We start from the raw sequence: 12,852 nt of genomic DNA on the forward strand, positions 1-12,852 counted from the left end.
GTGATTGCAGATTTTGCCAATACCACCATTTTCATAATCATTTCCTTTTTATGATTTTTGGTCTAGTTTCTTGGTCTAGTTCTAATTTTTCTGAGTTGCAGGCAGAAGAGGCAAGTATTGGGTTGCCAACTATGTGATTGCAGATTTTGTCATTAGGTGGTATTGTCCTCAGAGAATGCTATTGCAACTCAGAAAAACTAGAGCTAGATGAAGAAACTAGACCAAGAATTATAAAAAGGAAACGATTATGAGAATGGTCTCTATGAAGATGCGATGGGCGTATATTTACGCTCGCAATATTGCCGTGAACCTTCGTGAAGATGTTTTGCAATCAAAGGAGTTAAGAGGAGAAAATGATTAAATGCGATTAGATCGGTTTCTTTATAGAATATAAGCATAATAAAAGAAGATAATAATATGAATTTAGAATTAAAAGACTGGAATATTGACAGGTTTCACATTCACGGTCACAATACCGTGGCCTTTCGTAGGGATGTTTTTCAATAAAGAGAGTAGTCAATAGTGAAAATTGATCAAATGTGATTTGTTTTTTCTGTAGATGCAAGAATATGGTATAATAGAAAAGGTAAACAACATTAATTCAGAACTATAAGACTAGAATATAAATAGATTTTGCATTCACATTCTGTTGTCATAATCGTTCTCGTACTAGTTCATACTGTTCACGCTACTGTTGCATTCCTTTGTGAGAACATTTGACTATTAAAAGACTGGCCAGTGAAAGAGGTTGCTTAAGTATGACTTGTTTTCCATTCCGACTACGTAGAAAAGAAAACATCACAATAAAGGAGGTTAGCAACACCAATTCAGCGTTAAAAGCATGAAACATAGATACAATTCGCGATATTTTTCATGACAACAAAGAATAGATTTTCTCGTTTTGGTAGCCAAAGAGTTATAATTTGAGCGCATCGCGCTTAAAGTGATGCAACGTGCTAGACAGAGAGAAAATTTCCCTTGAGTGCATTTCATTATCATATCATTCGAGGTACCGGCGAAGTATTCGCAAAAGAGTGAAGCGAAGTTTTTTTTATTCTAATTATAGTAGTTATATTCTCCAAAGCGGCATGAATTGTTGCTTTTACCAAGTTACAAGTAAATTTCAACGAACGTTTGATCTTTGTAGGAACGGCGTAGGTTACAAGTTGCAAACGTCGCATTGTCTTCTTATCTTATTTCCCAGAGGTAATGCGGAGGTGCATTGGAGGTGAAATAGCTCGTTCATGTCTCTGATTTCATGTAATCTTCCGTTTTAATTATACAAATTTCATTTCGCGGAACGGTGTCCGCTTGTATCCAATGTTATTTTAAATATCTTCATTTTGCATAAACAGAGAATTGCGAAAGAAAATTTTCGAGAATTTCAACAGGGGAAAGATATGATGAGCCTACTCTTGTCGATTTTATAAGTTTTAGAACGCTTGACAGCTTAAAGGAAACATTTTAACGAGTTCCAAAATAATTGATAAGAGAACTATTTAGATTCAAGGACATTTTACTATATATAACTTACCATATTCTTCATTATTTGGCCTCCGTTCGGAAATAAGAAGATGAGGAATCAATAAAATACACCACAATCGATTAATTCTATTTTATTATATACATCATTCTTCCTGCTACGTGAATGCTTTGAAGTCGTTGAAAAACGTCCTCATCCTTCGATTAAGTTCATCCGCGTACCTCAACGCGGATTCATCGATCCTAACGTCCCCCATCATAACCTCGCAGTCCAAGTGTCTATCATCACAGGCTCTATGATGATGTTTTAACACATCTTCCGGATCAAAATGGTGTGCCCGTCTGGTGGACGGATTCAGTGTGGTTAGCGCGTAATGATTGTGCACCGTTAACGCGCGCCTGGTCGAGACAAAACTCTTCACCGAGTCACCCTCTGGCGAGATGCAAGCAGTTCTGATTGTATCCAGATAATCCAGATCAGGCAGAATATTCGTGGAATTGACCTCGAAGCTAGTGCGGTCGGTTTGATTTCTGGTCTGCAGCTCAGGGAAGAAATAAACGTTTCTAACTGCATACGAGGCGAAGTCCTTGAAGTTTCTTCCAAGCTTGATCCTCTCGTCGAGCAACAGCTCATACCAGTTCTTTCTTCTGGCCGGAACGATCGCCTCGTCGATGTCGATGGGCAGCACAAATTCCGATCGATGAAGATTATCGTAGAAGCAGTGATTGTAGGGTATCAGCTCCATACGTCTCTTGATCCAGATGTCCTCGCTGAGAAACCGCCTTCTAGCGATCTTCTCATTCGGTAGATCGCCCGGCAACGTCAGATTGAACCATCTGATCACGCTCGATCGCTCGTACAGCCTCAACACTTTCAACACGTTCTCATGAACGTTGAACACGTAAAAATAAAAGTGCTCGGCGCCTAGTATTCGGTGGAATTCGACAAAAGCGACGATCTTCCGAGAGATGTCCTCGTCGAAGTCCAAACCCTTGATGCAAAGAGTGAACTGACGACGTCGTTCCTCCGCCTCGTTCCTGTCTTCCCCGTTTATCGTTAAACTATGACTAGCATTCTGGTGGCAGGGCTCCAGGCCTACGTACACCTTGGACGGCTCGATCACTGCATCCGGTGGTAATTGACAACCAACGAGGATCCCCGCATAGCTATCCACTGTCTCGCCCCACTCGTCCAACCAAATCGTCGACACAAGTGCCTCCACGCTGACAGCTCTGCCACGTTCTTCCTCTTTGTACCTGAACGAGTAGAGATTATAAATAAATCTTTCAATATATTTGGATAGATTTCAAAGAACATATCGTGACTTTAATTCAAGAAAGTTTTTTTATTAAACGATCCTTGCTACTTATAATTTCTTACATGTAAACGAGCAGGAACAAAGATTATGAAGTCTCCTGTTTTTAACAAAGGAAATCTTCCTCCCCATGTCTGAAGAACGTGCAAAATCAGTAATTTCTGCTGAATCTCGGAATATTCAGATAGGTTGCGAGAAGAGGCCAACGGTTTTTGACTGAAGGAAGTTTAGTTTCGTGACCGAATTTACATAATCGTCCGAATTATGAAACAGCTGCCTGCTCCTCGAGGAAGGTCTAAAGAAAGTTTGATAGTAACCGGGCAAGAAGTTAGATGAAAGCGACTGTTCATGGACGATGAGTGCGAAATTCGATTAGCCCTATCTTATTATATGTCGTTGGATTATCTTGTTATTTTGATATATTATTATCCTAGTAACTTTTAGGCAAGAGTCTTTTAAGGATGAAAATGATATGGCTTTGAAAACACGGCGGTATTGTCTCCGAATTGTCAAAAGGTTCATCTGTGAACTGTGTATTTACTTATGCATACTTATGCATTTATGGAAGATTTAAAGATGTATAAATATACAGAACGTGCATAAAATATAGAAAAATATATAAAATATAATACAATAGTACTGATTATAATATTTAATAGAAAAAAGAAATCTCTATTTAAGAGTTCTATTCTCTAGTGTTCATAGAAACATTAATTTCCATAAAGATCCGTAATCTAGTAATAACATGGAGAGTTGAAGATCCACTGTGTTGAAATTTACAAATTTTCCATATGATTTTTTAGACCGTGACCATTTAATTATGCAGAATCGCGATCAACCGCCGATACCAGGGCTTTACTGTATACCGGAAGTAAGAACGGTTGAAGTGATTAGAAAAGATGGAAAGGCTGACTCGCTCGCGAAAAAATGTCTCACCAGACGGTGCAGAAAAGGCCAGAGGTCGGTAGAGGTCCACGTTTAACGCCAATCACCCTGAGGCTTGGGTAACCGGCCACTCTCAGGTCCAAGTGGGCGCTGTACAGGAAGAGCTGTCCGGGGATTGTCTCGAGCCACTTCTCATCGGTTAACTTGAACGTATTTAACGTCGTTCCGTACGTTCCATTACCGTCGCACTCCTTGGAGGGTCTGTAATCGAGTGCCAATCTCCGCGCCCATGAGTAAGCCACGATGCTTCTTGTGCCCGGGGGTTCGCCACCTGGAAAATGTGTCAGGGAGATTGAGACTGTGATAGTCGCGTGACGCATGCTACATTCTGCTCATTAACGCGGAAGCGGCGGTAGCGCACGCTTTTCGGCTAATTAATTCGATACGAGCTACGTACGCGATGCGGGTTATTAAATGGAAAGCTACATCGCGTGAAAGATAAACCATGGTCGCTTAAGTATTTACAGAGGCTCGAATGTATCCGCGCTAGATAATTAAGTTCGTTTTTCTAGGTAGCGTTTATACTAAACATTGGTTTAATCTTTTAATGGTGTATGTGGATTATGAGTTATACTCACGCATTAGTCTTAGTATTGATTTCTATGAGTATTAAGATATTTATGAAAGAATACATATTTAAAGACTTTTAGGGGACTTGTTTCAAGTTTTGAGAAGTATATATCCATTCCTCAATTAGATTTATTATTTCCGTTTAAATTTCAAATGTTTGAATGGAATTTTTAATGACTTGCTGTATAATGTAGTAAACACATAAGTAATTAAATATTACAGAATTTTTTTAGTTCTGTTGAAAACTTGGAGTAGTAAAACTTTGACATGGACTCAGATAACTTAATTCACCTACGAAGATTTATTACTCTTGTGTTATTAACTCTTCCACTGAATATATTCCGGTGATATTCGCGGAAAATCAATTTTATCGCAATAATTTACCGAGGCAAAGTAAGTTTGTTTAATTAAAATTTATAGCTTTTGCTAGCAATAATTGATTGAGCCTACACTTCCGCTGTGCGAGTGAAAATAATTCTAACTAACGGAAAACCCACATTAAAAGATATCGCACCTGTAAACAGTTGGTTATCAATTTCCTTTATTATCAATCGTGTAGCTATGATAGTGTCATCGTTCTCTGCGAATAGAAAGGAAGCCTAGACACCTCGACGATCTTTTACCGGACGGAAGTACTACGTCATCGAGCGAGGCCGGACGCTGTACGTCGTGAATACGTTTACGTGTGAGTAAACGATCGTGCTACATTTAAATCGTTATTTCCATAAATTCTCGATAATTTCTCTGTAATACCTGTTCTAAGCGATTTTGAAACACGTCACTGACCTCCAATAAGCATCGATTAGCTACCTATATAGAATTTCAATTGCTCTTTTGGTTAATTGCTCTCTAATAGCAAATATGTTTTAGCGTATATCGAGGGGAAACTCGTTTTGCGTAAAAGTTACAAATGACTAGGAGTCACGACCACTAGTTACCTTGGTCATACTTTTATTCCATCTTCTGCCATCACGATCGATTCGTTTAATGGATTCGATAGTGAAATATGTCATTTGTTCACGCACGATGAAACGTAAATAGAAACTCGCCGGTTGTCAGTTCTACGTGACCGTTTGTAATCAGTGTTTAAAGCGTTCATTAACTGTTAGTTGTAAAATGAATTTTTATACAACTTGCTTCTTACATATTAATTTGACATTTATATTTGAATTTTTGTTTAAACATACGTGTAATTTTTTATATTTGAAGTTAATTGATTAGATTTAGATTCATTTTTAAGTTTAAATTCGAATGCGGCTTTTCAAATTTGAAACTAATTGTTTGAATCAAAACTCGAGTTTCTATATTTAAATCCTATTTTTTAAAAAGAATGCCTTTCTCATTTATATCAAGTTCTTGAGAAGAACTTGTCTTACATTCGATCAAATTAACCCACCTCCGTAAATACTTTCCAAAACTAAAACTATTACTTCTGAAAAATAAACACTGACAAATGCTAAGCAAACAAAGATACACTCATTACAATGATTCCCAAATTAATCACGACCGTTAAGTCCAAGAGGCACGATACACGTTTACCGTTGATATTTCACTCCTTTCTTCTAGCCCTATCACTTCTTCAACCTAGCATAAATCTGTACTCCCAGAGCATCTCACACCTGTGCACATAAAATATCCATCTTCCGTTAATTCTCGAATTAAAGCAGCTTGGTCGACCAATTAAATCCATGCCCTTCGGCGTGCGATCAGTGTGCAAATGTTTCGATCGCGCTTTCTATCTGTTTATCTGTTTCTGTCTCTGTCTCCATCTCTGTCTCTGTTTGTCCCTCTCTCTCACCCTCTCCCTCTCCCCTCTCTCCCTCTCCCCTCTCTCCCTCTCCCCTCTCTCCCTCTCCCTCTCCCTCTCCCTCTCCCCCCCTCTCTTTGATATCCCAGCTTATGCATCCTACTATGTACAGTATACAGTCACTTTACAATCGTTAAAAGTTGTGTCTACGCTTGACCCAACGACCGCGTATTACGCTGATGCCGCGTACCATCCAAGCCTGCCCTTTAGCAACTTTGCTTCCTGCTTTCTCTCGGAGACGCCACGGTTCGCTAGTTTTACGAGAAAGCGAATTCTGCTACACGGTAACCGACAGAAATACGAGAATGAACCGACGACGGTCGAAGAACTATGAAGAGAAGAGGCTTCGAGGCTCACGTTTTCCAGTCTCGCAGAGGTGAAATAGTTGGAGAACGAGAAGAAAGAGGGTGTTACGTGCAAGAGGAGGCAATCAGTAGATGAATCGAGCTGTAAATTATGTCACCTAATGAAGTCGCTACCGCCAAGGAACCGTGTAAAGATTTGTGTCCGCGATAAGCTTGTGTCACCGCACCGCGGTTGATTTACGGCCCTCAAGGGGCGAGCTTTTTGTACGCCATTCCACTCGACTCGATTTCGACGGTTTTCTCCGGGAAGTAGTACGTGCTGGTGCTTGGAGATGATAGTTGTTCGGCTTTGGGTTTAATTAATTTGGAAGACGAAGTTTGGATTATCTGATCTGATTTCTGATCTGAAATCTGATTTTAAAGTTTAGAGTAGATGTCGATTCGATGAATGTTTTAACGTATGATATCATTTATCATATTTGATTTATCGTTTGTTAATTATGTAGTCTTGAAGTTAAGTTACAATTTTCCAATGATCTTTAATGTACGATTATTATTTCACCACTTAAAAATTAGTTTAAATTCTTGGTAGTTGATTTAGGACTTCGAATCATTTTACACAATTAATTGTGAGTGAATTTTGAAATTTTGAATTATTAGGAAAAATTAAACGAAAGATAAAATATAGAATTTCTGTTAAAAACCACTTGAAATTGTATACCGATATTAAATCGAAATTGAAATCTGCCAGTTTAGGCTTAGAAAATCCGGAATAAAGGAAAATTTCAATCCACTGTACCGAAACATAACTGCAAATCTGTAGCAAGAGATCTTGGTTGTTCAGCTACATTGATCATGAATCGTAATAGAAAATTTACTTTTATCTTCACCGAGATTCCCCTCATGCAAACCTGTAGAGTATAAAATGAAACGTTCGATTTACATCGAATTGCTGGCCGAACAACTTATTTAAAGGAAATCTAACACGTTACTCGAAGAGAAACAGCGGGCTCGTTAAAATTGACGCGATTAAGCATAATCGTTCGAACTATGAATTAATGGTCGGTTGAAGGCACGTGTGGAATTTTCCTATTCTTTGTCGGCTAGAGCCAAACGCTGGGAAAGTATTCACTGGTAGGAAGTAGTGCGAACAGTAAAACACAAATCTCCTACTAAATTTGGAACGAGGCTATCCTAACATACAGGAATGGCTTTTGCGATTGTAGAATCTTCTTGTCGCGTATCAATTGCTGTGTCAGCGAAAGAACTCGAGCATTTCATCACTTTTACTTTCGTCTGTAGCTCCATTTTCGTTGCGTCAGCCAGAAATATCTTTCTCTTGAATTACGACCGGTACTATAAACTTTACGATTTCATAAAGATGGTGAATAATTACCCTGGCTTCAGTATACTATGTAGTAGGAATTTAATATAATTTAACATCACATAACCTTTGTATCTTCGTGTTTTTTAAAACCGAAATTACCAAAAGTCTAAAATTATTTCTTGATTTTTAGTTGTATTTATTCAAAACGCTATTTATAAACATTAAATAATATAGATTTTGCCTACGTAATCGTGATAATCATGTCTTATCTATCGTATACTATATCATGTCTTATCTATCGTATACTATATATCGTATATTTTTTACGCGTAATAATGCTAATAACATTTCAAAATGTTTAGATGCCGTGAAATACATAATACATTCTGAAAATAATTTTACTACAAATGTTCGAAAAATTTCGTGAGTTACTGCATCTATCATATTCCTGCAGAGGAATCTTAAAGTTATTATCCTTGTGCTTTCATCTTGATCTCGCTAAAAATTGTTCGCTCTCGTAAAGTTCTTCGAAAGAAAGATGTATCAATATTTGACGGACATGCTCAGGAAATTTATGACACATTTTGAAAAGCAGCGATCAACCCATCAGAAAACTTATAAATTTCTCATGGTCCCAGATCAGGGTACTTGCACTTTGCACAGCTTTGATATGCAAATGCGTAGATATAGGAGAAGATAAAAGTTGCACATTTGCATATTTAAAGAAGCTGTTATCGATGATCTTTGACTCAGAGGGCTTTCATGCTAGGAAAATAAATTCGCGATTCTTGCATGGTGGAATTCACTTAGCTCCGTGTCTCGTGAAATATTGCTTTCAAAATAAGGCAAAGAGGATGTTTGGTTTGCTACATAAAATATTCCAATAAGACCAGACACCATTCCTTATCTTTTAATTAGATATTTGCTAATTACTAGTTATACTTTTCTACATATTTTTACTTCACAAAATATATTTATTTAGATATAATTACATTTTAGAACAACGATTCTAAAAATATCTCAGAGATGTCAAGACTGAATCAAAAATTTATCGAAAAATATTTAATTTTCTTAACTACTACTTTTTTTCTTATACTTAAGATGTCTGATTAATTTAAGACTTTGAAATGTCAATAAGAATTCTTAGAAAAGAAGGAAAAGAAAGTAAAATTTCCATGAATATGGCGTTATATTTAAGAACTTCTTATTCTTCGACCCACTCTCTCACAGATACCTATTCACAAGTTTACTCAACGCGAAACTTAACTAAAATCCCTCGCAAGGATTTGAAAGGGACAAAATCAGCGGCGTCTAATCGCCTAGCATGAAACAATCGAATAAAAAAGGAGATAGAAAGAAACAGAGAAAAAGTAGGCATTGTTAGGTGGCAACGGCGCGTTAGTTGGTACAGGCTGCGAACCGTTCAGCGATAACGAAAGGGCAAAGGTCGCGCGCTGCTGGAGGCGAAGGAGCGCAGCAACGGAGAAAATTGCTTACCAGGCGTAGGAGGAGGATCCGCTGGTGGATCCGGGAGTTGTGGCGGCGAATCGAGCAGAGTCAACACGCACAACGCGGTGACCAGCACGGCGACTAGGCCTACTCTGTATAGTCTCCTGGTTCCTGCGACCGACATATTTGCTCCCGTCCCTAGTCCCGCGTGATCGGTCGAACGCCGCCGCTCGACTTTCGATCACCGCGCGAGCCTCGAAACGCCCTTGAATCGATCCATGTCTAACCGCGATTTGCAATTCAATTTTCAAGAATCCCAGGCTGAGGAATCCTCCTGAAGAGATTAAAGTTCGTAAAGAACCAACGACTAGTCCTGGTAAAGACTATCGCACGATGACTACGATGAAAGTTGTTGATAAAGAACTAGGAAGTATCCAGAATCATTTTTTCGTCGTTAACCAGTCTCATCGTTGATACCAATGACTGCTATGATCGCAAAGTGGATGTACCGTTGCATAAGCCTGATTCAAGTTTCGAAGTTGCGTAATCTTCGGTAGATCGATAGTAGGATTGAAATCGATCCGCGATAGCGTGACGCATTCCCAGCGATCGCTTCGAATTCGTGGCGACGGAGGAGCGGATCGATCAGCGGGATCAGGCTTTTCTGGTTCCGTCGACTGCTTTGCATAACACGCTCCGCTACACTTTCATCGTTCTTAATGCTCCTCCACGCGGGTCTAATGATCTAGCAGAGAAGCCGCGCGACATATATACGCGGCCAGCCGCTGACTGGTTCACTGGAATCGCGGAAATCTGGATTTATAGGATGCGGACGCCGCTTTAAACGCGATATTGGCGTGCGTAGCGGGCATTCGGCACCGAGATTGAAAGTTGGCACGCGATTCGGCTTTCACGACTAGTTATTCTTGACCACTGATCGACGAACTTTCGACGATTTCTCAAGTCGATGACGGAACCTTCTTTCTCTTTTCTTCACGATCTTCCTCCTTTGCAGATGTCTGATTGGCGTACCCTCCTGCAACCTCGATTGATATCATCGAGCAATAAAACGAACTCGTTTTGCTTTTGAAATCTTGGAGATCGGCGATCATCGCGCGTAACCGTGAAACCAACTCAAAGGACGATCAGTGATGGCTGGCCTTCTCGGAAAAGTCGTTTGCCAGTAAATCGACAGACCGGTACTCACAAACGAGACGCGAAACCAGCCTGTTTAATAATCGCAGCCGACGTGTGGGTTCCAAGGTGAGCACACAAATCCGTCTTCCCGAGCTACGTAAAAACGAGCGTGGAAGCTACACGACCTCCCACGCGACGCTCCAGCTTCTTCGTAGGCCGGTGGACCATGTATGGTCGTGCTGGCAGCTCTTTCAGAGAGCAACTCCCTGGGACCGTCGATAATCTAATTAACCCGGTATCTCTGTCGCTTTAAGCGTTTTTTGTGCACCACCGTTTCTTCTGCATCCCGTCAATCCTGCTCCCGGTCGGTTCGTACGCTTTACTCGCCTTTTTCCCTTCCTTCTTCTCCCCTTGTTTCCTTGATAGCTCTTTCTTTTCCCTCGCGTTCTACGTTTAGTTCTTTCTCGGCCTATTTGTAACACGGATCACGAGTCAATGGATCCATCCATAAGACGATCGTTACCAAACAATGGTGTTGACGGATCGGCGCGTATCTCTCGTATCGATTCACGCTAGCGTGACCATTCCAAATTCATTCGCCATCACGTTCGGTTTCGCCTCGGAACGATGATCGTGGAATGATGCTCGATGATGAGATTGCATTTCTTTGTCGCTTGAACCAGGCTTCAAGTTCTCGGCACCTTTCTGTTAATTCGAACCGTGAGAACAGATTTCTTGATCAACGTTCGTTTACAACGAATAAAATTTCCCGTTCGAATGGATAGATATGGGTCTCGTATATGGACTAAGCTTTACTTATCGTTAGTTAACGAAGCATTAAGACTTTAAGAGGATTGTAATATTCGTGTTTCTACCTGGCCACTCGACTAGACGTTTTCCGTCTTGTTTTTATCGAACGTCTCCTTTCTCGATCAGCCTGACGCTCGAACACGATGTCGATGGATAGTATAACGTCACTTCCGCTCTTCATAGTCTAATGAACCGACCAGTGTATAGCCGCTCGACATGGATAAAATAAATCTAAACTTGGACTCGTCAAGTCTTTTTTTCAATCGTTCATTGCTTCAGACGACCACCCAGTAAAAACGTATTCCGTATTCACAGTAGCGAATTGCTTTAATGAAACAGTGGGGCGGAGCTCGCGGAGCGTTTCAGTTTATTAAATTCACCTTTTGTCTCTGGACGGAACATCTTACTCCTCTTATCTACACTTCCACATCCTCTTTTTTCCATTTATTCGTCACACTATGATAGGAACAGAGCTAGAACTAGTATCTCTTCTTCTCACGATCCATAGTTATCCAGATCGATCGAATTAATTCCCGATTAAATGGAACCATCTCAGAGACGTTCCGATCCACGTGTACTCTTAATCGCAAATTATATCGTTCCTCGATCGAATTCCGTCCTCGCGATTCTCATTACACGATAGCAACCACACCTCTACGTACATCCTTCGTTCAATAAATTAACACAACCGTAGATCCTCAATAATCATGTCTATTTATAATTTCGATAACTCTATCGCGTTCTTAACTGCAATCTGTCCATTTCATACACGATCGAAACATCCAGAAATTGGATCATAATTACGATGTATCTTAACCCTCCTCGTCTTTGTTCCACTTATGAATCCTAGAAACCACGAAGAACACGCGTATCCATTAAAGAATTTTCTTTAGTTCTGTTGAATGTGAGAAGCCAGCAAAAAACACGTGGCCTAGTGGCCCGGTCTCGTCACCAAAACACAGCCGGTTCCCGTGGAACGTTCGGGGCGCACGTGGTCGCCGGATCGACCGAGCGGATTGGTGCAATCTCACCTGCGCGAGAGTCCGAAGCGTACTGCGTTCGAGCGGGAGGTGAACGCGCCACCAGAGCTAGCTCGAGTCCCGACGTCTTTGGGCCCGTTGCTTTAGCGTTGCCTCGCCAATGCGCTTTGCCTTGCCCCATCCCTACTCGAACTCGCCTCGCCTCGGCTATAACCTAGCTCTTCCTGGCTATCCTGCCTCGAGATTCTGCTTAGCTACTCTGTTCTGTTTCTCTTCGAGACCGGATAGTTAGTTGACTTTACCTTGTCGTAGCCTTGCGAACCACGCCGCGTCTTCTTCACTTCTGTTTTCTTTTCATATTTGCTACTGCTACACACAATTATACTTCTCGTGGATATTTCGCGTGACCGTACCCTCCTGTTGTTGTTTCAATGGTGATTTTATTGGTGATTAAGGTAGACGAAAGTTTTTCATGGGATATTGGTGAGGTTTAGATGGAGAGTTTGGGAAAGGTTGATGAGAAGCGTCGATTGTTCTTAGGGGATGTGTAAGTTTAGCTCATTACTAATGAGAATCAAGTCGTTATTATACATGGCTAAGTAAGTGAGAAATTAAATGGAGAATAGTATTAGATTTCTGTAATAATGAAATTCGCTTAAGAGAAAGAAATTGTTTATATTGTATAAATAGAGATATTATGCACATACTTGTGACGGGGAAAATC

The 12,852-nt window shown here is 40.3% G+C and overlaps 1 protein-coding gene across 1 annotated transcript; it reads right to left on the reverse strand.

Moving 5' to 3' along the window:
* Positions 1–1,600: 1,600 nt before the first annotated feature.
* Positions 1,601–12,265, reverse strand: LOC139987938 (uncharacterized). Its single transcript, XM_072004767.1, has 3 exons — positions 9,250–12,265; positions 3,735–4,014; positions 1,601–2,739 (listed from the first exon to the last, which is right to left on the reverse strand). The coding sequence occupies exons 1-3, from the start codon at positions 9,383–9,385 to the stop codon at positions 1,641–1,643; spliced, it is 1,515 nt and encodes a 504-aa protein (XP_071860868.1). The 5' UTR covers positions 9,386–12,265; the 3' UTR covers positions 1,601–1,640.
* Positions 12,266–12,852: the final 587 nt, after the last annotated feature.

This window comes from Bombus fervidus, chromosome 6 (genome assembly GCF_041682495.2).
Source record: "Bombus fervidus isolate BK054 chromosome 6, iyBomFerv1, whole genome shotgun sequence".
In the NCBI taxonomy this organism is placed as follows: domain Eukaryota; kingdom Metazoa; phylum Arthropoda; class Insecta; order Hymenoptera; family Apidae; genus Bombus; species Bombus fervidus.